At 39.1% G+C, this 27,314-nt stretch overlaps 3 protein-coding genes across 3 annotated transcripts; all 3 read left to right on the plus strand.

Moving 5' to 3' along the window:
* Nucleotides 1-2,766: 2,766 nt before the first annotated feature.
* LOC115927396 (uncharacterized transporter YybO-like) lies at nt 2,767-10,482 on the plus strand. The gene is made up of 3 exons (XM_030993191.1): nt 2,767-2,809; nt 7,423-8,403; nt 10,224-10,482. Exons 2-3 carry the CDS (start codon nt 7,437-7,439, stop codon nt 10,367-10,369), a joined length of 1,113 nt encoding a protein of 370 aa, XP_030849051.1. The 5' UTR covers nt 2,767-2,809; nt 7,423-7,436; the 3' UTR covers nt 10,370-10,482.
* An 8,390-nt stretch (nt 10,483-18,872) lies between these two features.
* Nucleotides 18,873-22,815, plus strand: LOC115927686 (monocarboxylate transporter 2-like). The gene is made up of 4 exons (XM_030993853.1): nt 18,873-19,014; nt 19,273-19,413; nt 22,437-22,622; nt 22,787-22,815. The coding sequence occupies exons 1-4, from the start codon at nt 18,936-18,938 to the stop codon at nt 22,813-22,815; spliced, it is 435 nt and encodes a 144-aa protein (XP_030849713.1). The 5' UTR covers nt 18,873-18,935.
* A 213-nt stretch (nt 22,816-23,028) lies between these two features.
* Nucleotides 23,029-25,506, plus strand: LOC115927397. Its single transcript, XM_030993193.1, has 2 exons — nt 23,029-23,417; nt 25,238-25,506. Exons 1-2 carry the CDS (start codon nt 23,036-23,038, stop codon nt 25,381-25,383), a joined length of 528 nt encoding a protein of 175 aa, XP_030849053.1. The 5' UTR covers nt 23,029-23,035; the 3' UTR covers nt 25,384-25,506.
* Nucleotides 25,507-27,314: the final 1,808 nt, after the last annotated feature.

The raw sequence follows: 27,314 nt of genomic DNA on the forward strand, positions 1-27,314 counted from the left end.
TGTACAATAGAAAATAAAATGTTTAATTGTTTCATCTTCATAAGGTGACGCCAGTTATGGCGTCACCTTATGACGGCGCACTTCCACCAGAAGTCGCCCGAATCGGTGTATAACGTACACTACATCATTTTACACTGCAAGGAAATGTATACCCAAACCTTCAAACAGTCCTATATACATTTACATTCCATATAAATAATATTATTGCCCATCACTTATTTATTCAATGAACATTGCCATGATATGCAATCATAATCCAACTCTTGAAATATACCTAAAATCAATGACGGATTCCGCGTTAAACGGATTTTAAAAGAAATTGATCTGTGTAGAAGATAAAGGCCTAGCGAGGTGCATGCAACAAACAAAGGTCAAGGTAGCAATTGTCGAGTTACAGTTAAACTCCGATGAATTTGATAAATAATAGATTTCCCAAACCAGTCTTTAATAATTCCTGTTGAATATAAGGGGCCTTTCATTGGGAATAACAAAGCCGATACTGGCCAGAGATTCACAGACTTTGACCTATATAATATGCATTCATTCAAGCATTGCGTTTCGATTTCCATTTCGTTGACGTAACTCTCAAACTAGGCACAGCCTACGTCTACACGTTAAGTTCACCGTCCATTTCCGCGATAAAGGCCAATCGCTTTTATCTTTGGCACTGATTTTAGTACAAGTTTGATAATAATTTTGTTCTTGAATATTTATACTTTATTTTGTTTAGTATTGATTTAGAGGAACACGTAGATATTTCATGTAGGTTCTATTTGATGGGAAGCTGATGAAATATATAAATATAAGGAACTGCTTTGCCACGAGACTTTTTGCTTTAGGGCCTATGTCGGGTAGCAGGGTCGCGGCAAATTCGGCCCCACATTGATCCACCACTGATTACATTGCCCAGACTCTGTTCCTCTTCTGCATAGTCGTCATTCGAAATTCCGATGAATCTTTCGTTTTTTCTTCAATGCAGTCATAAATAAACAATTACATTTTTAATAAATGTATGCCTCCTTACATAGGGAATCATGAAGCCCATACTCTATATCCTTTTTCCCATATGCATTCATACATCCTCTTGCTATGCACATGTATTTGCATAGATAATAATAATATACCTTATATAGCGCATATCAGAATATGAGTCTGTGCGCTGTATACTACGGGTTTTTTTTTTTCTCCTTGTAATCCACGGAAAAACAAGCTCTGCTTTTTAATTGGATTTCTCTTTTCATTTAGATTAGACTTAAATTATAATATACTTAGGCCTGTATATTATATATATCATTTGATGATTTTATTACGTGTAAACAATTAAGATTATAATTACGAACACGTTTAATTTCATATGTTGTATTGCAAATGTCATTTAAAGTTCATTTAACGTACAAATTATCGAGTAATGGACAAAAAGATTTAAACAAACAATGTCACACAAATCTGTTTTCCCCAAGGTAATCTATTGAAAGGTGCATACATGACAATGGCGTACTCCGTGGTCTTTCATTGGGAATGATACTGCACATCATTGGTCCCATAGGCATTCAGGCATCCTCTTTCTATTAACGCGTATTTGCATGTTGTTCATATTGCAAGTTAATCGTCAATTGTCGCAATACAGGGATACTGATTTTAACTTTGAAACAGACTGTAGCCGGAATGTCGGTTTCTTGTTGAGATTCCTGCCAAGTTTTTGATATGTATACGACTATTTTCTAGTGTTCATTTAGATGAACTTGTAGATATTTCATCAAAACCTGTTTGAAGAGAAGCTGATGGGAATATTAAGAAAGCACATGTACTTTGCCACGAGACACTGTACTGTGGAAATACAGTAGAAGAACCGTCTATTCTTTGTAGCCTACACACTGAATAAATCAACGTGAACCTAATTTTGAAATAATCATCGACTCGAAAAGCAACTTTGGCGGACGTTTGTACGCAGGAGAATGATCTCTTATTTGGTGCAAAATTGTGGAACGGGCCCTATACCTCTTTGGAAGTCAGCTTCATCCGTCTAGTTCATGGAATGTTTGAAGCCCTATCTATTTTGCTAGACAACACTGGATTGTTTTGCCCAAATTGGTCCTGTTTAAGTGAAATCTTGCTTTGGTGACCCTATCATGTGAAGCGATATCTTCAGGGCTAAATAAAATACTTGTTGGATTCGATTGGATTGGATTAATCATACATCTGCATTGAGGGTACACAAGTTATAGCAAGATTCAGTATGTGGTATTGGGGCTACTGGATTGTTGTTGCCAAATCCGTGGTACTTTTTATAGTAACTGGCATCGCGAAGTCTTTCGGTGTTTTTATTCCTACAATGGTCGAGCGTCTGGAGTCAGATTATGCTACTGTCGGATTGATATGTAGCTTGCCTGCAACATCTATGTACCTCTTAAGTAAGTCAAATGTGTCCTCCTCCTCCTCCCCCACCTTGAATGTAATTCCTTATTATCTGTTTAAATGTCACCTCATATTCGGGTAGCAATATGGTATAATCATGTTGTCATGTAAGTATAACTCTGACATTTGGATGATGGGAAATTCCTAAACGTTTCTAAAAACAGTGTTTACTTTTGGACGTAATTATATCACGTTTTGTTCATATTTGTAACTTTAATTTAGTATCGTTTCTCCTTATTTGTCAACATATAAGGTCCTTTTGTAACACTTGTTCTGAAGAAGATCAACCATCGTGTTGTCGCTATGCTAGGCGGAGTGTTGTGTGGATCATGTATTATTGCCAGTGCTTTCTTCAAAAACTCAGTTACTGTAGGAGTCTGTCTCGCTTTATCAGGTAAGCAAAATATCTTTTAGTTTAGCTATGTAATGGAATATTTCATTATGTAGCTCATGTTGTGCCCTGCATGGTATATAGAGAACCATACATACGAAAGCTTATGAAAGTACCAGGCTGAATAAACATGACTATGATGTCATGAACGTCATGCGCATTGCTTAACTTGCGCTGCATGAAACGCATTGGACAGCGGGAGTTATAATTATGTAGCAGTCCCATATGTATTTCCTCATCATTTTCGTAATTACATACGCGCCATTTCGTAATGATTACAAATATGATTCTAGACGACCCATGTATGGACGAAAATATATTCCGTTATCAATAACGATGAAAATGAAAGCACAAGAAATGTTATGTAGATAAAAAATGAGAGAGGAGCTCGCAGATACGTCATAACGTTGCCAACTAAACTCATAACATTCATCTTTTTAATTGAATTTTGCTCAAACTTTCACTGAGCTGCTTCTTTTATCAAAAACCAACAAAGGGTGGCCTTCCCCTATAATGGTGTTGGTCCTAGGATGGGTGGAGTTAGTGATATGATTAATGCATTGGGCTTTAAAGCTGAATTCCATTCATATTGAATTAGGTATCGTTAGAAAGGTTATTTTCAGTTCTTCATTTTTGTTTTTAAGTTCATTGTCAATAAACATAAGGGGAAGGAGATATAATGGAATGAAGTTACGAGAATCAAGTTTTTCTGAGAGAATTTCGTCTACGATACCATTAGGAGATTTGAGCATGTGACGTCATTCCGTGGACTATTCACAACACGGTCACCGCGCGCATTCTATTCGCAATCAGATAGCACTGCAGTGTACATATCAGAGTGAAAGTATAGACGTTGTATCGGGATATTAATCATCAGTAAAAATGACAGAAAACAGCTCAGATGAACTCGAAATGATCTTTGAGTATGATGAAGAAGAAGTTAGTAGCAGTGATGATGGTATATAAGTGAAGATGATGGTGAATTGGGCGAATTAAAGACGACGAAAATGTAACGCTGATCGAATCGTGATGCGGGAGTTCAAGCTGCCAGCTAGGCCTACTCCAGGAAGCTCCGACGCCGCGAGCTTCGGCGGGTGCATAGAGAAACATTCAAACATGCAGCGGGTGAGGCGACATTATCTCAAAATATGCGAAGGGAGTAATTACAATTTTGACTCTAGGTTGCTCGACTTCTCTGAGCATCTGGCTGGCCAGTTGAAATTATAACTTGAAGTACCGGTATTAGTCTTCGATGGGGAAAAGGGGGAGATTCTTCGTCCTACCCCGACGATTCTTCCCTGTTGTATATCGTAGATTCAACATGCATGGCGAAGAGAAAGTACCGCACTACCGCGCCGTCTCTTTGCTGAGTTTTTTTTTTCGATCAGCACTGAGACATTATTTTCATCTAGACCAGTAGTAATTACAAGCCGAGTAATAATACTTAATTTGTTCGAATGACAGACGTTTCAGCTAATTTATAACCCGAGAAAAACAACTTTATCTCCAAAAAATGTCACGCTGCAATTGCAGCTCAGCTCAGCTCAGCCGTTCGTAGTGCAGTGTTCACTGTGTTCAGTGTTCACTGAACACTGCACTACGAACGGCTGAGCTGAGCTATCGCGAGTTCTCCCCGTGCCGCGAAATTCAAGTTACGCTAATTATCGAAACAAAACATAGGCGAAGCCGGTGTGTCAGGATCTGCAAGACGATCAATTTTACAGTACCAAACGTCAATATTTCAAGGAAACCAAACATCGGGAAGTAACCAATGCTTATATAATTGAAAGAATGTTTATTTCTTGATTGTAAATTCGATAAAACACTTCATTAAATATCACAAAAATTGCAAAATCTACTAACAAAATTACCAATGTTTGTGTACGTTTTTACATTGAAATAATACGTTGTACTTCCGGGTTTAGGAACAGTCCACGGAAATACGTCACATATACTACGTCACGAAGGAGAATATCAACGCTTCCGGGTTCCTCTGCTTACACTTTTGATCTTTCCAAGTCTAATAATAATTTAACAACACATGCACAATTTCTGTCAATCAATCTATTTGTATTCCTTATGTCATAAGCATTGCAACAATAGCAAACATGCATATTTTCACCACTTTCTTCCAAATTCACCTTTAAGAGGTTGGTTGAAGTGGATAGCTTGAATGGAAAAAAAAAGTTTTCTTCTTCTGAATTAATTTGACAGAACATCAAGAGAATCATATCATTATGTCAATACAATTATATTATAAAGTCATTCGTAGTTCCATTCATTAAAAAAAAAAATAACCTGGTGCATTACTGGAGCAGGAACACGGAATGATAGATATACGAATTGGCGCACATATATGCTGACGAAAGTGATGAGTAAATACATAACATATGGGGCTGCTAAATCATTATAATTCCCGCGGTCCATAGGCCATTTTATACAACGCCTACTAAGATTCTTGCAACCTCATTGGTCAATTCTTGATCACATGACATGCGCTAAAAGTACCATTGAATGGCATCATTGACGCGGAGTGCAATTTCGTTTGATCCTTTCGCACCATTGCACTCTGACGTCACTAACAATGTACAAAGTATATGGTAAGCTAAGTGACGTCAGAGTGCAATGATGCGAAAGGATCAAACGAAATTGCACTCCGCGTAACAATAAACATAAAGGTTTGCTGCCTGCTTGATAGTGCGCGCTCACTATCATCAATTTCATGAATTGAAAACAAACAAAAATCGCTGAGATTTAGGCCTAGGAAAACTGTGTTAAGCCCGTTAACGTCCGAGGTGTTGTATAAAACAAATAGTGAATGGTCTTTATTCGTGCAATGGAACAATATTTTGCATTCGGTGAAAGATGAGACGCTCCATTCAACTCGGCTGCGCCTCGTTGAATATAGCGTCTCTTATCTTTCACCTCGGGCAAAATCTTGTACCATTGCACTCATGACCATTCACTATTTGTTTATTATATACCTCATACATAGATTGTCATTCACTGATTGGTCAAAACTATATCACATGTCAAAGAGCATTTCGATATATCAAGTTTTTTATTACGTCACAGGGTTTGATAGCTACTATCAAACCCTGGGATAGGACCCCGAACCCCTCCCGCGACTTAGTTGCGCACACAATTTTTATGAGTTGCTATAGGCTACCGCGATCGCGCGCACGGTTACGCGCAGCGCGTAGGAATTCAATACTCTTGCCTTTAATTTTGACTTGATGTTGGATTTTTCTTATTCTAGTGAGTGAATTCCTCTTGATCTCGTTTCCTGATTTTTAAAGCCAGATCTAAACATACAGCTAGAACTAATCATGAATCAATAAAAAGGATGAGGTATATAAAACAAATATGGACTGCTCTGTAATCGGATGATGGTGGGAATTACCACTCCCTCGGTGGTGTTCACACCATCATCCTCATGAGCAGTCAATATTTGTATAGTATTGCACAGCGTAAGTTGAACGATATGGATGGCGTATCATGACGTCATAAATCATATTTATTAATAAACGTCCAGCCTGGCACTTTCATTCGCAAAGGCCCGAATTTACAAAGGAGGTTTGTCGACAAATCTAGGTTTATATGTGTCATATGACGCGTTTTGACGCGTTCCAAACCAAGGTTTGTACAACAAAGTTTGTATAACCTTGGTTTGAAATGCGTCGAAACGCGTCATATGACGCACATACATCTAGGTTCGTCGACAATCCTCCTTTGTGAATTCGGGCCAGAGAATTTGCCCAACAAAAGCCGTATTATCTATATTGAGCCCAACTACAACCGAGTTGGCCAAACTCTCCTAATCAGTAGCTCCGTGTAGGTACAGTTAACAGCGCCATCTCACGACGTGATTACTCAGCTACAAGAACATTACATATTGAAATGGTTTGACGGAAAACGCAATAATCGCCATCAACTTTTAAGAAAAAGCAGCTTGGTATTCCTATTTTGGTATTATCATGATAATAGTTATTATCATTATTAGCGTTTAAGTATTATACAGTGCGTCCAAGAAAAAACGAAACCGAGAATCATCGATGTTTTATCATAACTTAATCACAATTATAATTGATAAATGACACATATTTGGAAAGCTTAGAAACTCTTCTTTCATTTGATGCAACTCATATAGTGCATATTTCACGCATGAGTGATTAAAACCAATTTGAAGAGAGGAAACCAAACATTTGGCGGGCGGTATCTGAATTTCATAGAGAAAATCACATTTCTAGAAAGTTGAGTTTCTACCCTTTCATATGACACCTCAATCATGAAAAATGAGCAAGGAATGCCAAAGTTCCGTTTGTTTAAAGTAGTGCTTGCATTTCCATAATTTTATCAAACGAAATCGTTTTTACTGGCTGCCTGCCGTAGTAGCAAACAGAGTTGACAAAAGACTTAACTCCGTTTCGTAGACAATCAGCCGTAGATGAAAGACTTCATGCATAGCTGATTGTCAACGAAACGGAGTTAAGTCTGTTGTCAATTCTGCATTCTTCAGTAGTAATATTAAAAGTAGTATAGTAGTAGTAGTAGTAGTAGTAGTAGCACTAGCAGGGACGAACGCAGAATATTTCATTTTCATTTTTTTCCCACAGGTGTTGGCTTGTCAATGACCTACATGCCAACAGTGATTGCACTGAATGATTTCTTCAGAGAAAAATTCGTTTTGATGAACACAATCACGTTGTACGGCTACACCACTGGATCCATGCTGCTCCCTATTATAATGGAACGGTCATTCGAAGCATATGGCTATGTAGGGGCTTTTATTATCCTTGGCGGTATTGCTTTTAACCTTTTCGCGTGCGGTGCAACGATATGCAAAGCACCAAGAAACGCAGCTACAAATGAAGGCAGAAGTGATAATGAAGTAAAAGAGAAACAGAAGTGTCTCTCTAAAGGAGAGCCTTCAATGCAAACAGAAGGCATCTGTTATCGCGAGGAGGAGGAGGAAGTGGAAAGAGAGGAGGATAAGGAGGAAGATGATAGTGAAGAGTGCGTCTTAGAGAAAAGGCGTTTGATTCAAAACGAGAGACGTAACACCAGTACACAGGAAACATCCCCGAATGCGCGCTCATCTTGGACAAGCTCCGCCTTTCAAACCGGCAAACGGTTCTGTGGAATATTAAACGAACCACTCTATCTTTTCACCATCCCGATTAATTTCTTGTGCCTTTTCTCCATGTATTCGTGGATGCTGTTTCTGGTCCCCCACGCTGAACACCTGGGAATCCCTCCTTCCAAAGCTATCTTCCTCTCCACAATTGGCGGCATAGGTGGCATCATCGGTCGGACCATCTTCATCATCCTCGTCGGCAAAGGCATCAATGTTTATGTCGTCTACATCGCCATAGGTCTCATCGGCACGGCATCATTTCTGCTGGACTTCATCAGTTCTGCTTACGCGGTGCGTGCTACCTTGGCTTTTGTCCAGGGTTTCTCCTTCTTCATCGAGGATGCTATTATGTCCAGTTTATTCAAAGATGCAGTCTTTGACAATCGGAATTTTAACATGGCCGTGGCTCTCGGTTTATTCGCGGGAGGACTGGGGGCGACATGTGCAGGAACAATTTCAGGTGAGTAATTCATAGCCAGCTTCTTTTTATTAAACATGATGAACCTTTGAGAAATCAACTTAAGTTCAATTCCTCATTGTATATATTGCCATTATAAATCATTTTCGGATTATGGACTGACAGCATCAATGCTTTGGACTGGATTGCTGTTTGAGCAGCTAAATAGAAAATTTGAAGACAGAAAGTTATAGAGAAACCAGTGTCTCAAGTTCAATTTCCTTGTCGCTCTGCGGCCTCTATTAAGTTAAGAGACGTAGGTAGATTATCTAGTCAGGCCTAATCATACATTTCAAAAGATGACGCACGAGTCTAGTTTAAATTGCCTTAGCTTGATTTTCTCAAAGCTCTTGGTAATCATGTTTAGTAGTACTATTCCGTCACTATCAGTAAACATTTAAAATTATGTGTGGTATTGTGAATGGAAATTGTAAAGCGTGTTCACTGGTCACACAACATAACTCTCTTTTAATTTAGCTACGAGGAAGCAAGGTCACACTGGCAATAAAATACATGATAACAAGAATTTCCTTTTCGTTATTTTATTGAGGTACTGACCTGTACACTAAACACTTGCAAGGTGTTGTCATGCTAGCGAATAAATGATTCAGAATACGAATCACATAAATGAGAATCAAAGATAATGCACGGAGTTTAAATGGTCATGTAATGAGATGGACATGGATAAATGGAATGACATGAATGAAAGCTTACGACTGATAGAAATGGCGTCGAAAGTCCAATGAAGATTATGACGGGTAACACGAAGGAAGGTGCTCACGCGATGATGGTGCGGAGGCTTGATGGCGGAGATGTTGCTTCGTTGTCGTGGCTGAAGAGCCGTGAAGAATCTCAACGCTGACGCTCGTGATGATGATGATGATTATGAAGCTCACAGGCGAGAAGGCAGCTAGTCGCTCGATGTCGGAGGCCAATGTTGAAATGTGGACATCAAAGCCGGTGGTGATGAAGGGCAGAGGGTTGCTCGATGGATTAATGAGCCGGCCTTTGAAGTGAAATCATCAGAGTTGCAGTGAGTCGAACTCGTTGATGAAGGTTCAGACGAGCTACAGTGAATCGAGCTCGTGTGTGAAAAGAGCTACCGGAACGAACAAACTGGCAGCTCCCGGCGAATATCAAGAGCCATGTCGGGTCCTGATTTAAACGTTCCACTGCAGGACTGCCAACCCGTTGAAGACGGCAGAGAAAGGGTTTGCGTGCCGTAAAAGAGGTTATAGGCACGAAAGAGAATCTGCCCGGAGAGAAAATCATCAGACGTCTTGCTTGGCTCGACTGAGTTGTAAGCAGGAGTTGTTGACTCGACCGAGGATGTAATAAGCGGGAGTGAATAAAAAAATCGTGTTGTTGAAAATACGCGGGCTGAACGAGTGCACGGAACCACGATGCTCGATTGGAAGTTTAAACACACGTGCTACGAATAATAAATATAAATAAGTACCGTGATAGAAAATTATTATGTACAATATGAATGTATAATAAAAGTAAGGCGAATGAATGAGTCGCTACAAACAGGCAAAGACTTTCGTGAGTTTTAGGTGAAGAGAGTTAGCTATCGACGGCGCTTCTGTATACGAGTCATATATAGTTGAGAGAGAAAGATGCGTCTATGGAAATTGCTCTTGCTCGGTCAGGCAATTCATGTAGCCTCAAATAGTTCGAACTCTGTCACAAAGATCTACCTGGTAGGATACTAATAGGAGTTTTAAAAGGCTATGGTCGAAACTGTATTTTAGCACGCTTTGCAATTTTAATATTACAATTCCTTGACAAATACTTATGATTATGTTATGATCATTTCCTAGGTTATCTGTTTGATGTCACCCAGTCATTCACGATGGTGTTCATCATCGTCGGCTTCATTCACGCCATCATGGTCGTTCATCTCTTCATCATAGCGATCCTCATCAAGAGACGACGACAAGATGTCAGCTCTGATTTTGACCATTGAGGTTTTAGAGGAGGAGTCAGAAACTTCTACCTATCCTCCTTCCTTTTAAAATAAATAAAGGAGGTGCCCTTAACAAGTTGATACCGAACAACCGATTAATATAATAATAACTAGCTGTTTTTTCCATGATTATAAACTATCTGTTTTAATTGGTTTGAGTTTACATATTTAAAATGATAATGGTTATTGGTTATCTATGAGTCGGGGGTATACCCTGTAATTACTTCCGAACTTTTACTCAAGGTTTATATACTTCGCCATGTTATTGGGACATTTTGTATGTTAACTTTGGTTTCATTGACAAGACTGATAACCTTTAACGGAAAAAGAAGAAGTTTGGAACCGATTGTGACTGGCTGCCTTCCTGACACAGCAGTGGACTGATATTTTTTTTCAGGTCGTTCAGGGTATTGTCAGGTTGACCTTACGCCTGGGCGCGGCTTAGTGGTTGGTTAGTAACGATTTATAATGGCTAACTGTATTCCCATGAATCTAAACCATATGTTTTGTTTTTCTAGTTTACTCATTGAAAATGGCCCTGGATAATGACATGGTTAATATGCATGCATTTATCAAAACAGGGTTTTGGAAACGACACAAATATTATGATTATTCCAAACTATTTGATAAGTAACTTCTAAATTGTCTGGGTTAATAAAACTGAAATAAGCTTTCAACATTCCTTTATTCAACATACCACGCCTCAAAAACATGGTTTTTCCCAAGGTCACTTATTGAAATGTGTGAACATAACATTGACGTAATTCAAACCCGATGTCTATAGGACAAACAGGCCCGAATTCACAAAGGGGGCCTGTTGACAAACCTAGGTTTATGTGCGTCATATGACGCGTTTCGATAAGTTTCAGACCAAGGTTCAGACAAATCTTGGTCTGAAACGCATCAAAACGCGTCATATAACGCACAGGTTTGTCGACAAACCTCTTTCGTGAATTCGGGCCAATGTGCAGGGCTTCTCAGAGTCCAGACCACCCGGGAGGCTTTTTTCCTTCTTTTTAATCCTGAAAGAGCCGGGGCAGGATCCACCGCCCGGCCGCGAATTTTTTTTTCCCAAACAGGTTTACCTATGAGAGTAAAATCCTGCCTCCTGATTGGTTCAGAGGTATACGCATCATGAATATTCATGACTGAGCTGAAAGATACTAGTAGTATTACGCACGCTCATCGAAATCCAAGTTTGAGTTCGTTGATGCAGCGCAGCTATAGTACGTAGGCTATACACTGCATGCATGGATATGCATGCGCAGTGATTGGCTCTAAGTTATAACTTTTACATGAGCTATTACTATTAGTATTATGGCGGAGTCTACAAGTAGGCCTACAACTCTCTGCAATTTTGGTATGCATATCAATAATAAAAGCTTGTCTTTGACATGTGTAGAGCCTGTATATATTACTTCATGTCCTTTGTTTTCTTTGGCCAGGTTCATCTGTCACAAAGGAACCAGAACCACTGATATGTTTGTTTGTTTTGTTTTATTTCCACTTTTTCATATCAATACAAAGAAACATACAAATAAATATAATGAATAACATGTAAGTTTGACAAAATTTGTTTCTAGTTAAAATAAAAGTTTCATACAAAAGGAAAAAGCAGGAGACCACATGTCGTAAGCGTAAATGCTTGAACATGACCGTGGCATCTGCTGAGTTAACAAAATAAAAGAACAACCCATGCAACTGCATTGTATTCAATGTTAAATAAGATATAAGTGAAGTGATTAAAAGTGAGCATGGCTGAATTAATTTTGAGTGAAAATAACAAAACAAATTTAGTGAAATATTTCGTGTTGAGAAGTGCATTTGTGCAAGGTGCAAAAATTAGCTTGGTGGAACAAAAAAGAGACTAATACCGTGATATTAATTGTGTGTTGGTTTCAGTTACGGGTGATAATATTAAATGTTTGTCAAGATATCATGCTCAGAGCAACACAGTGGCTTTGACCCACATCCAACCATCTCATGTCGGACCATCCTGATAAGATAATTCATACCCCTTGTGTGTGTCTATTGTGTATTCTTGACAGCTAGTGTGTGCATTTGTTGCTTATGTGTTTGTAAATACATGAGGGTGGGTGGGTGTGTGTTTATAGAGAGAGAGAGAGAGAGCGCGCGAGAGAGAGAAAGAGAGAGAGAGAGAGAAAGATAGTGTTTGTATGTATAGCCTATGTGTGAAATTGGAATATTAGTGTGTGTACTGTAAGTGAACTCTTTGAGAGAAAAAAATCCGCAGTGTAAAATTATATAAACCAAGCACCAGAATAACCAGAAATGTTCACAAACAAACAGACCCCCCCCCCTTCCCCCAATAAAAATCCCCTCGCACCACAGCTAGCTCACATACATTTTGTACACCTAAATGGCCAGCAAAACTGAAGTCCACGTGCATGCGTAATACTGGTACTGCAGCTCAGCCACAGTGCTGTGAACTCAGCTCGTGAATATTCATGACGCGTATACCTCTGAACCAATCAGGAGGCAGGATTTTACTCTCATAGGTAAACCTGTTTGGGAAAAAAAAATTCGCGGGCCACCTATCTTTTGATACCAAGTTTATATAATTTCTACCAAAGTAAAGGCAAAATTCGATGCGTAGCATGCAGCACAAATGGACATTTCGCTATTAACATTATGAACTGTACACAATGCAGAATTGTCAATTTGTGGATATTTGTAAAGTTCATTAGTAATCATTTGAGATATAGATATTAAATTTTATGAACTCATTCTTTGTGAGATATTCTATGTTTGCTAAGTTAGATTATTTACCTGTTTTCGATGGCCGAGATTCTAAGAGTGCACCCCCCCCCCCTCTCTACCTGTCCCGGCTGAGAGAGTACCAACATAACCCTGCACTTTTAGGTTTAACCTGTAACAAGTCACCTTATATCGGATAAAGACCCACGCGTCTAAAGCAAGCCTTTTTCCAACAGTACCGGTATATCAGTTCCAGTGGCTGATGCAGGGGGCCCAGGGGCCCACCCCCCCGGAAAAGATTTTCCCCCTTTTTTATGGAGATGCCCCCCCCCCCCTCCTGGCGCTCAAGTGCGGAGGGGGGGGGGGGGTGCAATTTTTTCAGATTTTCAAAGGCATCCCAACAAAAAATTGTGTACATTACCCCCCCCCCCCCCCCCCCCTGAGCAAAAAATCGGCCGGCACGATTTTCATATTTCATCACACTAAATTCAAAATTGATTTCAAATTTGGGCCCCCACCCCTAAGAAATCCTGGATCCGCGCCTGATCAGTTCCATTACAGCAATTTTCGAGGAGTACATCATCTGAACATTTTGCCTCGATATCTTCGTCTTGCAATCACGCCATGCATGCTGTATTATTTTCCTTTTTTACCAGAACTCAAGACTTTAAGGCAGCTTACTGCCGGAAAAATGTACAACTTTTACCAACATTTTGTCCATTTGTCAACCGCTAAATGTTATTATTCTTAAATAACTGAGCTACAATTGTTCCCCTTTATTAATATATGGCACCAAATATAATTTCATCACAAAGAAGACGAAATACCTGATGCATGGCTGATCTTCAAAGAAACGGAGTTAAGTCTTTTGTCAACTCTGTTTGTTTCTACGGCAGGCAGCCAGTGAAAACGAACTCGTTTGATCAAATTATGGAAATGCAAGCATTTTTTAAAACAAACAGAACTTTGTTATTCCTGGCTCATTTTTCCTAATTGAGGTGTCATATGAAAGGGCAGAAATTGAACCTTCTAGAAATGTGATTTCCTTTCGAAATGCAGATACTGCCCGTCAAATGACTTCTTGGTTTCCTCTCTTCAATTTTTTTTTAATCACTCATGCGTGAAATATATGCATCATAAGAGTTGCATCAAATCAAAGAGGGGGATCTAAGCTTTCCAAATATGTGTCACTTATTAATTATAATTGTGATGAAGTTATGATAAAGCATCGATAGTTCTCGGTTTCGTTTTTTCTGGGACGCACTGTACAGTGTAGCTTACGCTGTGCAGGGACGTGATAGAGAAGGACTGGAATCAAGCCGCTCTCCTTTGACCCCATGCTCCAAGCCGCCGAAAAGTTATGCGCTAATCTGCAACTGTTGACCAGGTGGTGAGATAAAAGAGCGCATGAAATTTCAGGAGTTAGAATTCCTACATCAGAAAATGGTATCACTGCAACTGTTCGCTGTCCCTTCCAATGATTTTTCATCCATTGCTGAATGTGTAAAGAGTAGAACAAGCGAACACAAACTTGTGTACTTTCATCCTTTTTTAAACTTGAAAAGTACAAAAAACACGCGAAAACACGCATTAGCAAACTTAATGTTATTGAAGATTGTAAATCATGGATCAAATAACGGGACATTAAAGCATGCACAAATTAGCCCATCATCCTAAAATATTGAGTTTTTGACAGGATGTAATTTTTCTTTTACCAACTCTGGCACACAAATTAAAGGAAGGACGGAGTTCTAAATTTGAAAATTTGTTTGATGCACTATTCCCAATAAAATCCCCATATAAAGTTTTTGATTTACACTGAAATTTTGCCGGTAATTTAATATTTTGTAATAAATGTAAAACTGGTGCCTGGCTTTCGAAAGTCCCCGCAGTGGAAGCGCGGTTCGGAGCATGGAACTTCAAAGCCAAGTGGAATGTTACACATCCCATTGTTACGCTTTAGAACTCAAGAATGCGTTTGAATAAATTACAAGAGTTTCGCCTCCTTTTCTTTCACCTCCCTGCGCTGTGCCTTCTCTATCATTTATTCTACCCGTACAATATATTGTAAAGCTTTGCATGAAATCTATTTTATAATAACTGTGGTTTTGAATTAGACAGTGCCAGTTGTTACACTGGGAATTTATTTTCGGTGTATCTTTGACATCGGATACTAATAAATACCTCTTTGGAATTATTGGCACAAAATATATGTTTCAGACTTATATTTTTAGTGCATCTCCGTGTTTGATAATCTTTAATTAATTGAACCGGCGAGGACATACAGAAGGCCTGTGACATATATCTGTTTTTTCATTTTCGCAAGGACTATTGTACATCAAAGGGCAGAAATACATCTTAGTTTCCAGATTACCTGCGCTTTTTCTTTCGGGAGAGGATTCTTTCGAGTCGATTTTTCTAACATAGTTGAAATTGTGCTTTATTTATATGTGAATAATTCGATATGTGCAGCTCTTTGTAACTGCAAAGAAAAGGCACAAGGCTTAATTCAAATCCTTATCATTTGAATTGGATTGGAATAATCACACTTCTACTTTGAAGGTAAAGTTGTCATAGCAAGCTCCATTGTGTATTCCTGTGTATGTGATTGTTGTAGAAGCAAGTTCGTGCCATAAGAAGGTTTGTTCTACTTGTTAATGGTACTGTGATCGGTAAATGTGTCTGTGTTCTTATTACTACTATGGTTGAGTGGTATGTAACACGCCTGCGATGATTATCCTCCTATTATGTAAGCAAAAGTGTGATATGTCTTTATAATTACGTTCCCAACATATCTATATTGATTACCTCATCTATACACCGATTCGGTTTGGGGGTTTTATGTACCTGCCCGCCGGTGGCGGCGCTATAACTGGGGGGCTTCTCCGATCCAGCTGACAGTACAGAGAGCTCGAGAGCGGTTACTAGCTAGCGGAGCAGCGACCCTGGCCGGCCTGGGCGAGGTTCGGTATAGGTATAGCATACCCGTTGCAATGTAAGCTAGCTAGCTGCAGTCAGACGCGGTTGATTGGTTCTTCGTTTAGATGGCGCTCTTCAATCTCAAAGATTATTTGCGCCAGTCAATTTCGTGTATAGCTTTGGCGTGGGCTTCGGAAATCAAGCCCACGAGCGACTTTCCTTGGTGAAATGAAATTAATAGTGATATGGTTTTATTTAAAAAAAAAAAAAAAAAAAAAAAAAAAAAAAAAGGCTGCAATATTAAAATTGCATAAAATGCACAGAAAAGGCGAGATGGGAGTTAGTTGCAATTGTTCATGGAAAAACCGCAAATACTTCATTTTATATATTATTACAGGATCGACATAAGTTAAGGGGATCCCTGATAGCTTTAAAAGCTATCTAAAACGATTAGTATCGTATATGTAACCCAATAATTCACGAGTAAAAATTGGGTTAGACATCAATAATTGTTTCAGATTGGGGTTGTTCAATTTAATCCTTTCTTTTAAGAGACGTCTATCTTTGTCGTATTTTGTACAATAGAAAATAAAATGTTTAATTGTTTCATCTTCATAAGGTGACGCCAGTTATGGCGTCACCTTATGACGGCGCACTTCCACCAGAAGTCGCCCGAATCGGTGTATAACGTACACTACATCATTTTACACTGCACGGAAATGTATACCCAAACCTTCAAACAGTCCTATATACATTTACATTCCATATAAATACTATTATTGCCCATCACTTATTTATTCAATGAACATTGCCATGATATGCAATCATAATCCAACTCTTGAAATATACCTAAAATCAATGACGGATTCCGCGTTAAACGGATTTTAAAAGAAATTGATCTGTGTAGAAGATAAAGGCCTAGCGAGGTGCATGCAACAAACAAAGGTCAAGGTAGCAATTGTCGAGTTACAGTTAAACTCCGATGAATTTGATAAATAATAGATTTCCCAAACCAGTCTTTAATAATTCCTGTTGAATATAAGGGGCCTTTCATTGGGAATAACAAAGCCGATACTGGCCAGAGATTCACAGACTTTGACCTATATAATATGCATTCATTCAAGCATTGCGTTTCGATTTCCATTTCGTTGACGTAACTCTCAAACTAGGCACAGCCTACGTCTACACGTTAAGTTCACCGTCCATTTCCGCGATAAAGGCCAATCGCTTTTATCTTTGGCACTGATTTTAGTACAAGTTTGATAATAATTTTGTTCTTGAATATTTATACTTTATTTTGTTTAGTATTGATTTAGAGGAACACGTAGATATTTCATGTAGGTTCTATTTGATGGGAAGCTGATGAAATATATAAATATAAGGAACTGCTTTGCCACGAGACTTTTTGCTTTAGGGCCTATGTCGGGTAGCAGGGTCGCGGCAAATTCGGCCCCACATTGATCCACCACTGATTGCATTGCCCAGACTCTGTTCCTCTTCTGCATAGTCGTCATTCGAAATTCCGATGAATCTTTCGTTTTTTCTTCAATGCAGTCATAAATAAACAATTACATTTTTAATAAATGTATGCCTCCTTACATAGGGAATCATGAAGCCCATACTCTATATCCTTTTTCCCATATGCATTCATACATCCTCTTGCTATGCACATGTATTTGCATAGATAATAATAATATACCTTATATAGCGCATATCAGAATATGAGTCTGTGCGCTGTATACTACGGGGTTTTTTTTTCTCCTTGTAATCCACGGAAAAACAAGCTCTGCTTTTTAATTGGATTTCTCTTTTCATTTAGATTAGACTTAAATTATAATATACTTAGGCCTGTATATTATATATATCATTTGATGATTTTATTACGTGTAAACAATTAAGATTATAATTACGAACACGTTTAATTTCATATGTTGTATTGCAAATGTCATTTAAAGTTCATTTAACGTACAAATTATCGAGTAATGGACAAAAAGATTATATCAAATGAATTGGATTAAACAAACAATGTCACACAAATCTGTTTTCCCCAAGGTAATCTATTGAAAGGTGCATACATGACAATGGCGTACTCCGTGGTCTTTCATAGGGAATGATACTGCACATCATTCAATTGGTCCCATAGGCATTCAGGCATCCTCTTTCTATTAACACGTATTTGCATGTTGTTGATATTGCAAGTTAATCGTCAATTTTCGCAATACAGACCTACTGCTTTTAACTTTAAAATCGATTGTAGCCCAAATGTCGGTTTCTTGTTGAGGTTCCTGCCAAGTTTTTGATATGTATACGACTATTTTCTAGTGTTCATTTAGATGAACTTGTAGCTATTTCATCAAAACCTGTTTGAAGAGAAGCTGATGGGAATATTAAGAAAGCACATGTACTTTGCCACGAGACACTGTACTGTAGAAATACAGTAGAAGAATCGTCTATTCTTTGTAGCCTACACACTGAATAAATCAACGTGAACCTAATTTTGAAATAATCATCGACTCGAAAAGCAACTTTGGCGGACGTTTGTACGCAGGAGAATGATCTCTTATTTGGTGCAAAATTGTGGAACGGGCCCTATACCTCTTTGGAAGTCAGCTTCATCCGTCTAGTTCATGGAATGTTTGAAGCCCTATCTATTTTGCTAGACAACACTGGATTGTTTTGCCCAAATTGGTCCTGTTTAAGTGAAATCTTGCTTTGGTGACCCTATCATGTGAAGCGATATCTTCAGGGCTAAATAAAATACTTGTTGGATTCGATTGGATTGGATTAATCATACATCTGCATTGAGGGTACACAAGTTATAGCAAGATTCAGTATGTGGTATTGGGGCTACTGGATTGCTGTTGCCAAATCCGTGGTACTTTTTATAGTAACTGGCATCGCGAAGTCTTTCGGTGTTTTTATTCCTACAATGGTCGAGCGTCTGGAGTCAGATTATGCTACTGTCGGATTGATATGTAGCTTGCCTGCAACATCTATGTACCTCTTAAGTAAGTCAAATGTGTCCTCCTCCTCCTCCCCCACCTTGAATGTAATTCCTTATTTATCTGTTTAAATGTCACCTCATATTCGGGTAGCAATATGGTATAATCATGTTGTCATGTAAGTATAACTCTGACATTTGGATGATGGGAAATTCCTAAGCGTTTCTAAAAACAGTGTTTACTTTTGGACGTAATTATATCACGTTTTGTTCATATTTGTAACTTTAATTTAGTATCGTTTCTCCTTATTTGTCAACATATTAGGTCCTTTTGTAACACTTGTTCTGAAGAAGATCAACCATCGCGTTGTCGCTATGCTAGGCGGAGTGTTGTGTGGATCATGTATTATTGCCAGCGCTTTCTTCAAAAACTCAGTTACTGTAGGAGTCTGTCTCGCTTTATCAGGTAAGCAAAATATCTTTTAGTTTAGCTATGTAATGGAATATTTCATTATGTAGCTCATGTTTTGCCCTGCATGGTATATAGAGAACCATACATACGAAAGCTTATGAAAGTACCAGGCTGAATAAACATGACTATGATGTCATGAACGTCATGCGCATTGCTTAACTTGCGCTGCATGAAACGCATTGGACAGCGGGAGTTATAATTATGTAGCAGTCCCATATGTATTTCCTCATCATTTTCGTAATTACATACGCGCCATTTCGTAATGATTACAAATATGATTCTAGACGACCCATGTATGGACGAAAATATATTCCGTTATCAATAACGATGAAAATGAAAGTACAAGAAATGTTATGTAGATAAAAAATGAGAGAGGAGCTCGCAGATACGTCATAACGTTGCCAACTAAACTCATAACATTCTTCTTTGAATTTTGCTCAAACTTTCACTGAGCTGCTTCTTTTATCAAAAACCAACAAAGGGTGGCCTTCCCCTTTAATGGTGTTGGTCCTAGGATGGGTGGAGTTAGTGATATGATTAATGCATTGGGCTTTGCTGGTTGAAGTGGATAGCTTGAATGAAAAAAAAAAAGTTTTCTTCTTCTGAATTAATTTGACAGAACATCAAGAGAATCATATCATTATGTCAATACAATTATATTATAAAGTCATTCGTAGTTCCATTCATTAAAAAAATATAACCTGGTGCATTACTGGAGCAGGAACACGGAATGATAGATATACGAATTGGCGCACATATATGCTGACGAAAGTGATGAGTAAATACATAACATATGGGGCTGCTAAATCATTATAACTCCCGCGGTCCATAGGCCATTTTATACAACGCCTACTAAGATTCTTGCAACCTCATTGGTCAATTCTTGATCACATGACATGCGCTAAAAGTACCATTGAATGGCATCATTGACGCGGAGTGCAATTTCGTTTGATCCTTTCGCACCATTGCACTCTGACGTCACTAACAATGTACAAAGTATATGGTAAGCTAAGTGACGTCAGAGTGCAATGGTGCGAAAGGATCAAACGAAATTGCACTCCGCGTAACAATAAACATAAAGGTTTGCTGCCTGCTTGATAGTGCGCGCTCACTATCATCAATTTCATGAATTGAAAACAAACAAAAATCGCTGAGATTTAGGCCTAGGAAAACTGTGTTAAGCCCGTTAACGTCCGAGGTGTTGTATAAAACAAATAGTGAATGGTCTTTATTCGTGCAATGGAACAATATTTTGCATTCGGTGAAAGATGAGACGCTCCATTCAACTCGGCTGCGCCTCGTTGAATATAGCGTCTCTTATCTTTCACCTCGGGCAAAATCTTGTACCATTGCACTCATGACCATTCACTATTTGTTTATTATATACCTCATACATAGATTGTCATTCACTGATTGGTCAAAACTATATCACATGTCAAAGAGCATTTCGATATATCAAGTTTTTTATTACGTCATAGGGTTTGATAGCTACTATCAAACCCTGGGATAGGACCCCTAACCCCTCCCGCGACTTAGTTGCGCACACAATTTTTATGAGTTGCTAGGCTACCGCAATCGCGCGCACGGTTACGCGCAGCGCGTAGGAATTCAATACTCTTGCCTTTAATTTTGACTTGATGTTGGATTTTTCTTATTCTAGTGAGTGAATTCCTCTTGATCTCGTTTCCTGATTTTTAAAGCTAGATCTAGACATACAGCTAGAACTAATCATGAATCAATAAAAAGGATGAGGTATATAAAACAAATATGGACTGCTCTGTAATCGGATGATGGTGGGAATTACCACTCCCTCGGTGGTGTTCACACCATCATCCTCATGAGCAGTCAATATTTGTATAGTATTGCACAGCGTAAGTTGAACGATATGGATGGCGTATCATGACGTCATAAATCATATTTATTAATAAACGTCCAGCCTGGCACTTTCATTCGCAAAGGCCCGAATTTACAAAGGAGGTTTGTCGACAAATCTAGGTTTATATGTGTCATATGACGCGTTTTGACGCGTTCCAAACCAAGGTTTGTACAACAAAGTTTGTATAACCTTGGTTTGAAATGCGTCGAAACGCGTCATATGACGCACATACATCTAGGTTCGTCGACAATCCTCCTTTGTGAATTCGGGCCAAAGAATTTGCCCAACAAAAGCCGTATTATCTATATTGAGCCCAACTACAACCGAGTTGGCCAAACTCTCCTAATCAGTAGCTCCGTGTAGGTACAGTTAACAGCGCCATCTCACGACGTGATTACTCAGCTACAAGAACATTACATATTGAAATGGTTTGACGGAAAACGCAATAATCGCCATCAACTTTTAAGAAAAAGCAGCTTGGTATTCCTATTTTGGTATTATCATGATAATAGTTATTATCATTATTAGCGTTTAAGTATTATACAGTGCGTCCAAGAAAAAACGAAACCGAGAATCATCGATGTTTTATCATAACTTAATCACAATTATAATTGATAAATGACACATATTTGGAAAGCTTAGATACTCTTGTTTCATTTGATGCAACTCATATAGTGCATATTTCACGCATGAGTGATTAAAACCAATTTGAAGAGAGGAAACCAAACATTTGGCGGGCGGTATCTGAATTTCATAGAGAAAATCACATTTCTAGAAAGTTGAGTTTCTGCCCTTTCATATGACACCTCAATCATGAAAAATGAGCAAGGAATGCCAAAGTTCCGTTTGTTTAAAGTAGTGCTTGCATTTCCATAATTTTATCAAACGAAATCGTTTTTACTGGCTGCCTGCCGTAGTAGCAAACAGAGTTGACAAAAGACTTAACTCCGTTTCGTAGACAATCAGCCGTAGATGAAAGACTTCATGCATAGCTGATTGTCAACGAAACGGAGTTAAGTCTGTTGTCAATTCTGCATTCTTCAGTAGTAATATTAAAAGTAGTATAGTAGTAGTAGTAGTAGTAGTAGTAGCACTAGCAGGGACGAACGCAGGATATTTCATTTTCATTTTTTTCCCACAGGTGTTGGCTTGTCAATGACCTACATGCCAACAGTGATTGCACTGAATGATTTCTTCAGAGAAAAATTCGTTTTGATGAACACAATCACGTTGTACGGCTACACCACTGGATCCATGCTGCTCCCTATTATAATGGAACGGTCATTCGAAGCATATGGCTATGTAGGGGCTTTTATTATCCTTGGCGGTATTACTTTTAACCTTTTCGCGTGCGGTGCAACGATACGCAAAGCACCAAGAAACGCAGCTACAAATGAAGGCAGAAGTGATAATGAAGTAAAAGAGAAACAGAAGTGTCTCTCTAAAGGAGAGCCTTCAATGCAAACAGAAGGCATCTGTTATCGCGAGGAGGAGGAGGAAGTGGAAAGAGAGGAGGATAAGGAGGAAGATGATAGTGAAGAGTGCGTCTTAGAGAAAAGGCGTTTGATTCAAAACGAGAGACGTAACACCAGTACACAGGAAACATCCCCGAATGCGCGCTCATCTTGGACAAGCTCCGCCTTTCAAACCGGCAAACGGTTCTGTGGAATATTAAACGAACCACTCTATCTTTTCACCATCCCGATTAATTTCTTGTGCCTGTTCTCCATGTATTCGTGGATGCTGTTTCTGGTCCCCCACGCTGAACACCTGGGAATCCCTCCTTCCAAAGCTATCTTCCTCTCCACAATTGGCGGCATAGGTGGCATCATCGGTCGGACCATCTTCATCATCCTCGTCGGCAAAGGCATCAATGTTTATGTCGTCTACATCGCCATAGGTCTCATCGGCACGGCATCATTTCTGCTGGACTTCATCAGTTCTGCTTACGCGGTGCGTGCTACCTTGGCTTTTGTCCAGGGTTTCTCCTTCTTCATCGAGGATGCTATTATGTCCAGTTTATTCAAAGATGCAGTCTTTGACAATCGGAATTTTAACATGGCCGTGGCTCTCGGTTTATTCGCGGGAGGACTGGGGGCGACATGTGCAGGAACAATTTCAGGTGAGTAATTCATAGCCAGCTTCTTTTTATTAAACATGATGAACCTTTGAGAAATCAACTTAAGTTCAATACCTCATTGTATATATTGCCATTATAAATCATTTTCGGATTATGGACTGACAGCATCAATGCTTTGGACTGGATTGCTGTTTGAGCAGCTAAATAGAATATTTGAAGACAGAAAGTTATAGAGAAACCAGTGTCTCAAGTTCAATTTCCTTGTCGCTCTGCGGCCTCTATTAAGTTAAGAGACGTAGGTAGATTATCTAGTCAGGCCTAATCATACATTTCAAAAGATGACGCACGAGTCTAGTTTAAATTGCCTTAGCTTGATTTTCTCAAAGCTCTTGGTAATCATGTTTAGTAGTACTATTCCGTCACTATCAGTAAACATTTAAAATTATGTGTGGTATTGTGAATGGAAATTGTAAAGCGTGTTCACTGGTCACACAACATAACTCTCTTTTAATTTAGCTACGAGGAAGCAAGGTCACACTGGCAATAAAATACATGATAACAAGAATTTCCTTTTCGTTATTTTATTGAGGTACTGACCTGTACACTAAACACTTGCAAGGTGTTGTCATGCTAGCGAATAAATGATTCAGAATACGAATCACATAAATGAGAATCAAAGATAATGCACGGAGTTTAAATGGTCATGTAATGAGATGGACATGGATAAATGGAATGACATGAATAAAAGCTTACGACTGATAGAAATGGCGTCGAAAGTCCAATGAAGATGATGACGGGTAACACGAAGGAAGGTGCTCACGCGATGATGGTGCGGAGGCTTGATGGCGGAGATGTTGCTTCGTTGTCGTGGCTGAAGAGCCGTGAAGAATCTCAACGCTGACGCTCGTGATGATGATGATGATTATGAAGCTCACAGGCGAGAAGGCAGCTAGTCGCTCGATGTCGGAGGCCAATGTTGAAATGTGGACATCAAAGCTGGTGGTGATGAAGGGCAGAGGGTTGCTCGATGGATTAATGAGCCGGCCTTTGAAGTGAAATCATCAGAGTTGCAGTGAGTCGAACTCGTTGATGAAGGTTCAGACGAGCTACAGTGAATCGAGCTCGTGTGTGAAAAGAGCTACCGGAACGAACAAACTGGCAGCTCCCGGCGGATATCAAGAGCCATGTCGGGTCCTGATTTAAACGTTCCACTGCAGGACTGCCAACCCGTTGAAGACGGCAGAGAAAGGGTTTGCGTGCCGTAAAAGAGGTTATAGGCACGAAAGAGAATCTGCCCGGAGAGAAAATCATCAGACGTCTTGCTTGGCTCGACTGAGTTGTAAGCAGGAGTTGTTGACTCGACCGAGGATGTAATAAGCGGGAGTGAATAAAAAAATCGTGTTGTTGAAAATACGCGGGCTGAACGAGTGCACGGAACCACGATGCTCGATTGGAAGTTTAAACACACGTGCTACGAATAATAAATATAAATAAGTACCGTGATAGAAAATTATTATGTACAATATGAATGTATAATAAAAGTAAGGCGAATGAATGAGTCGTTACAAACAGGCAAAGACTTTCGTGAGTTTTAGGTGAAGAGAGTTAGCTATCGACGGCGCTTCTGTATACGAGTCATATATAGTTGAGAGAGAAAGATGCGTCTATGGAAATTGCTCTTGCTCGGTCAGGCAATTCATGTAGCCTCAAATAGTTCGAACTCTGTCACAAAGATCTACCTGGTAGGATACTAATAGGAGTTTTAAAAGGCTATGATCGAAACTGTATTTTAGCACGCTTTGCAATTTTAATATTACAATTCCTTGACAAATACTTATGATTATGTTATGATCATTTCCTAGGTTATCTGTTTGATGTCACCCAGTCATTCACGATGGTGTTCATCATCGTCGGCTTCATTCACGCCATCATGGTCGTTCATCTCTTCATCATAGCGATCCTCATCAAGAGACGACGACAAGATGTCAGCTCTTATTTTGACCATTGAGGTTTTAGAGGAGGAGTCAGAAACTTCTACCTATCCTCCTTCCTTTTAAAATAAATAAAGGAGGTGCCCTTAACAAGTTGATACCGAACAACCGATTAATATAATAATAATAACTACACTCAAAAAAAAAAAGTGCTAAATTTAGCACTTAAAGATTCAATTTTAGCACTTTTTAGGAGCTCGCATAGTGACTGCACTCGAAGTGCTGAGTTAGCACTTGCACCCGGGCTACTTTGCTAGCACCCAAAGGAGCTGACTGTTGTGCTAAATTTAGCACTTAAAGATTCAATTTTAGCACTTTTTAGGAGCTCGCATAGTGACTGCACTCGAAGTGCTGAGTTAGCACTTGCACCCGGGCTACTTTGCTAGCACCCAAAGGAGCTGACTGTTGTGCACTTAAAGTGCCAAGTTTTGCTCTCTTTTGGGTGCTAGTAGAATAGCCCTTGTGCAAGTGCTAACTCATGCGTTGTTTGACATGCCCCGTCTACATTTGGTATGTGGTCAAGGTGGATGTCCTTCGTCATTTACCACTTTCAACTCTTACAGGAAACATTTATTAAACCAACATCCACAAGAAGAACCTGAACCTGAAGTTGTACAGGGTATGGAGGGTCTAGTTGATGCTGATTTGGGTGTTGCTGTTGGTGAAGTGCACAATCCTGCAGCAGATGATGCATTTGATGATGATGATGATAGGATAGGCCTACTACAAGAACAAGATGGAGCAATGCATAATGACAGTACAAGACACTATGAATATGACAGACAATGAAAGCGGACAAAATATACAGTTCCTTAGGTAGACAAAGGAACATCCCTTCACTGCTATTATGTAAAAATGTGTAGAACAGGTGTCACATGCATATTCACCTGTTCTACACATTTTACATAATAGCAGTCAAGGGATGTTCCTTTGTCTACCTGAGGAACTGTATATTTTGTCCGCTTTCATTGTCTGTCATGTTCATAGTGAGACCAGCTGCATTTTTCATTGGTTCTCTTTTATCAAACACCAACATGACCCATGCTATGACAAACGGAGTGTTATCTGCTGCAACAGCTTTGAATACTGATGTTGTTGACAGTTTAAGGAGCAAAGTTATTCAGACTTTTGAGGCCTTGGGTATTGACCTGGAGAATGAAGAATGTAAGAATCTCTTAGCTGAATTTGATTCAAAAACAAATATTCACAAGGTAACAGCTATTATACTAACCGACCAATCAGATCAGGTTATGCAGTCAGCACTCGATGTTAAGTGCTGCATATTGTTATAGCACTCGTTTTCTGCACTCAAATATTCAGCACGTTTCGGTTTCCTTGTTAAAGTTAACCCGTCAAGTGCTGATTTTGGCACTTCAAGTGCAGAATCTCACTCAGCACCCAACATTTAGCACCTCAGTTTCTTGCGTGTAGCTGTCTTTTCCATGATTATAAACTATCTGTTTTAATTGGTTTTAGTTTACATATTTAAAATGATAATGGTTATTGGTTATCTATGAGTCGGGGGTATACCCTGTAATTACTTCCGAACTTTTACTCAAGGTTTATATACTTCGCCATGTTATTGGGACATTTTGTATGTTAACTTCGGTTTCATTGACAAGACTGATAACCTTTAACGGAAAAAGAAGAAGTTTGGAACCGATTGTGACTGGCTGCCTGCCTGACACAGCAGTGGACTGATATTTTTTTTCAGGTCGTTCAGGGTATTGTCAGGTTGACCTTACGCCTGGACGCGGCTTAGTGGTTGGTTAGTAACGATTTATAATGGCTAACTGTATTCCCATGAATCTAAACCATATGTTTTGTTTTTCTAGTTTACTCATTGAAAATGGCCCTGGATAATGACATGGTTAATATGCATGCATTTATCAAAACAGGGTTTTGGAAACGACACAAATATTATGATTATTCCAAACTATTTGATAAG

The sequence above is a fragment of the Strongylocentrotus purpuratus genome, unplaced genomic scaffold (assembly GCF_000002235.5).
Source record: "Strongylocentrotus purpuratus isolate Spur 01 unplaced genomic scaffold, Spur_5.0 spur5_scaffold_20, whole genome shotgun sequence".
In the NCBI taxonomy this organism is placed as follows: Eukaryota; Metazoa; Echinodermata; class Echinoidea; order Camarodonta; family Strongylocentrotidae; genus Strongylocentrotus; species Strongylocentrotus purpuratus.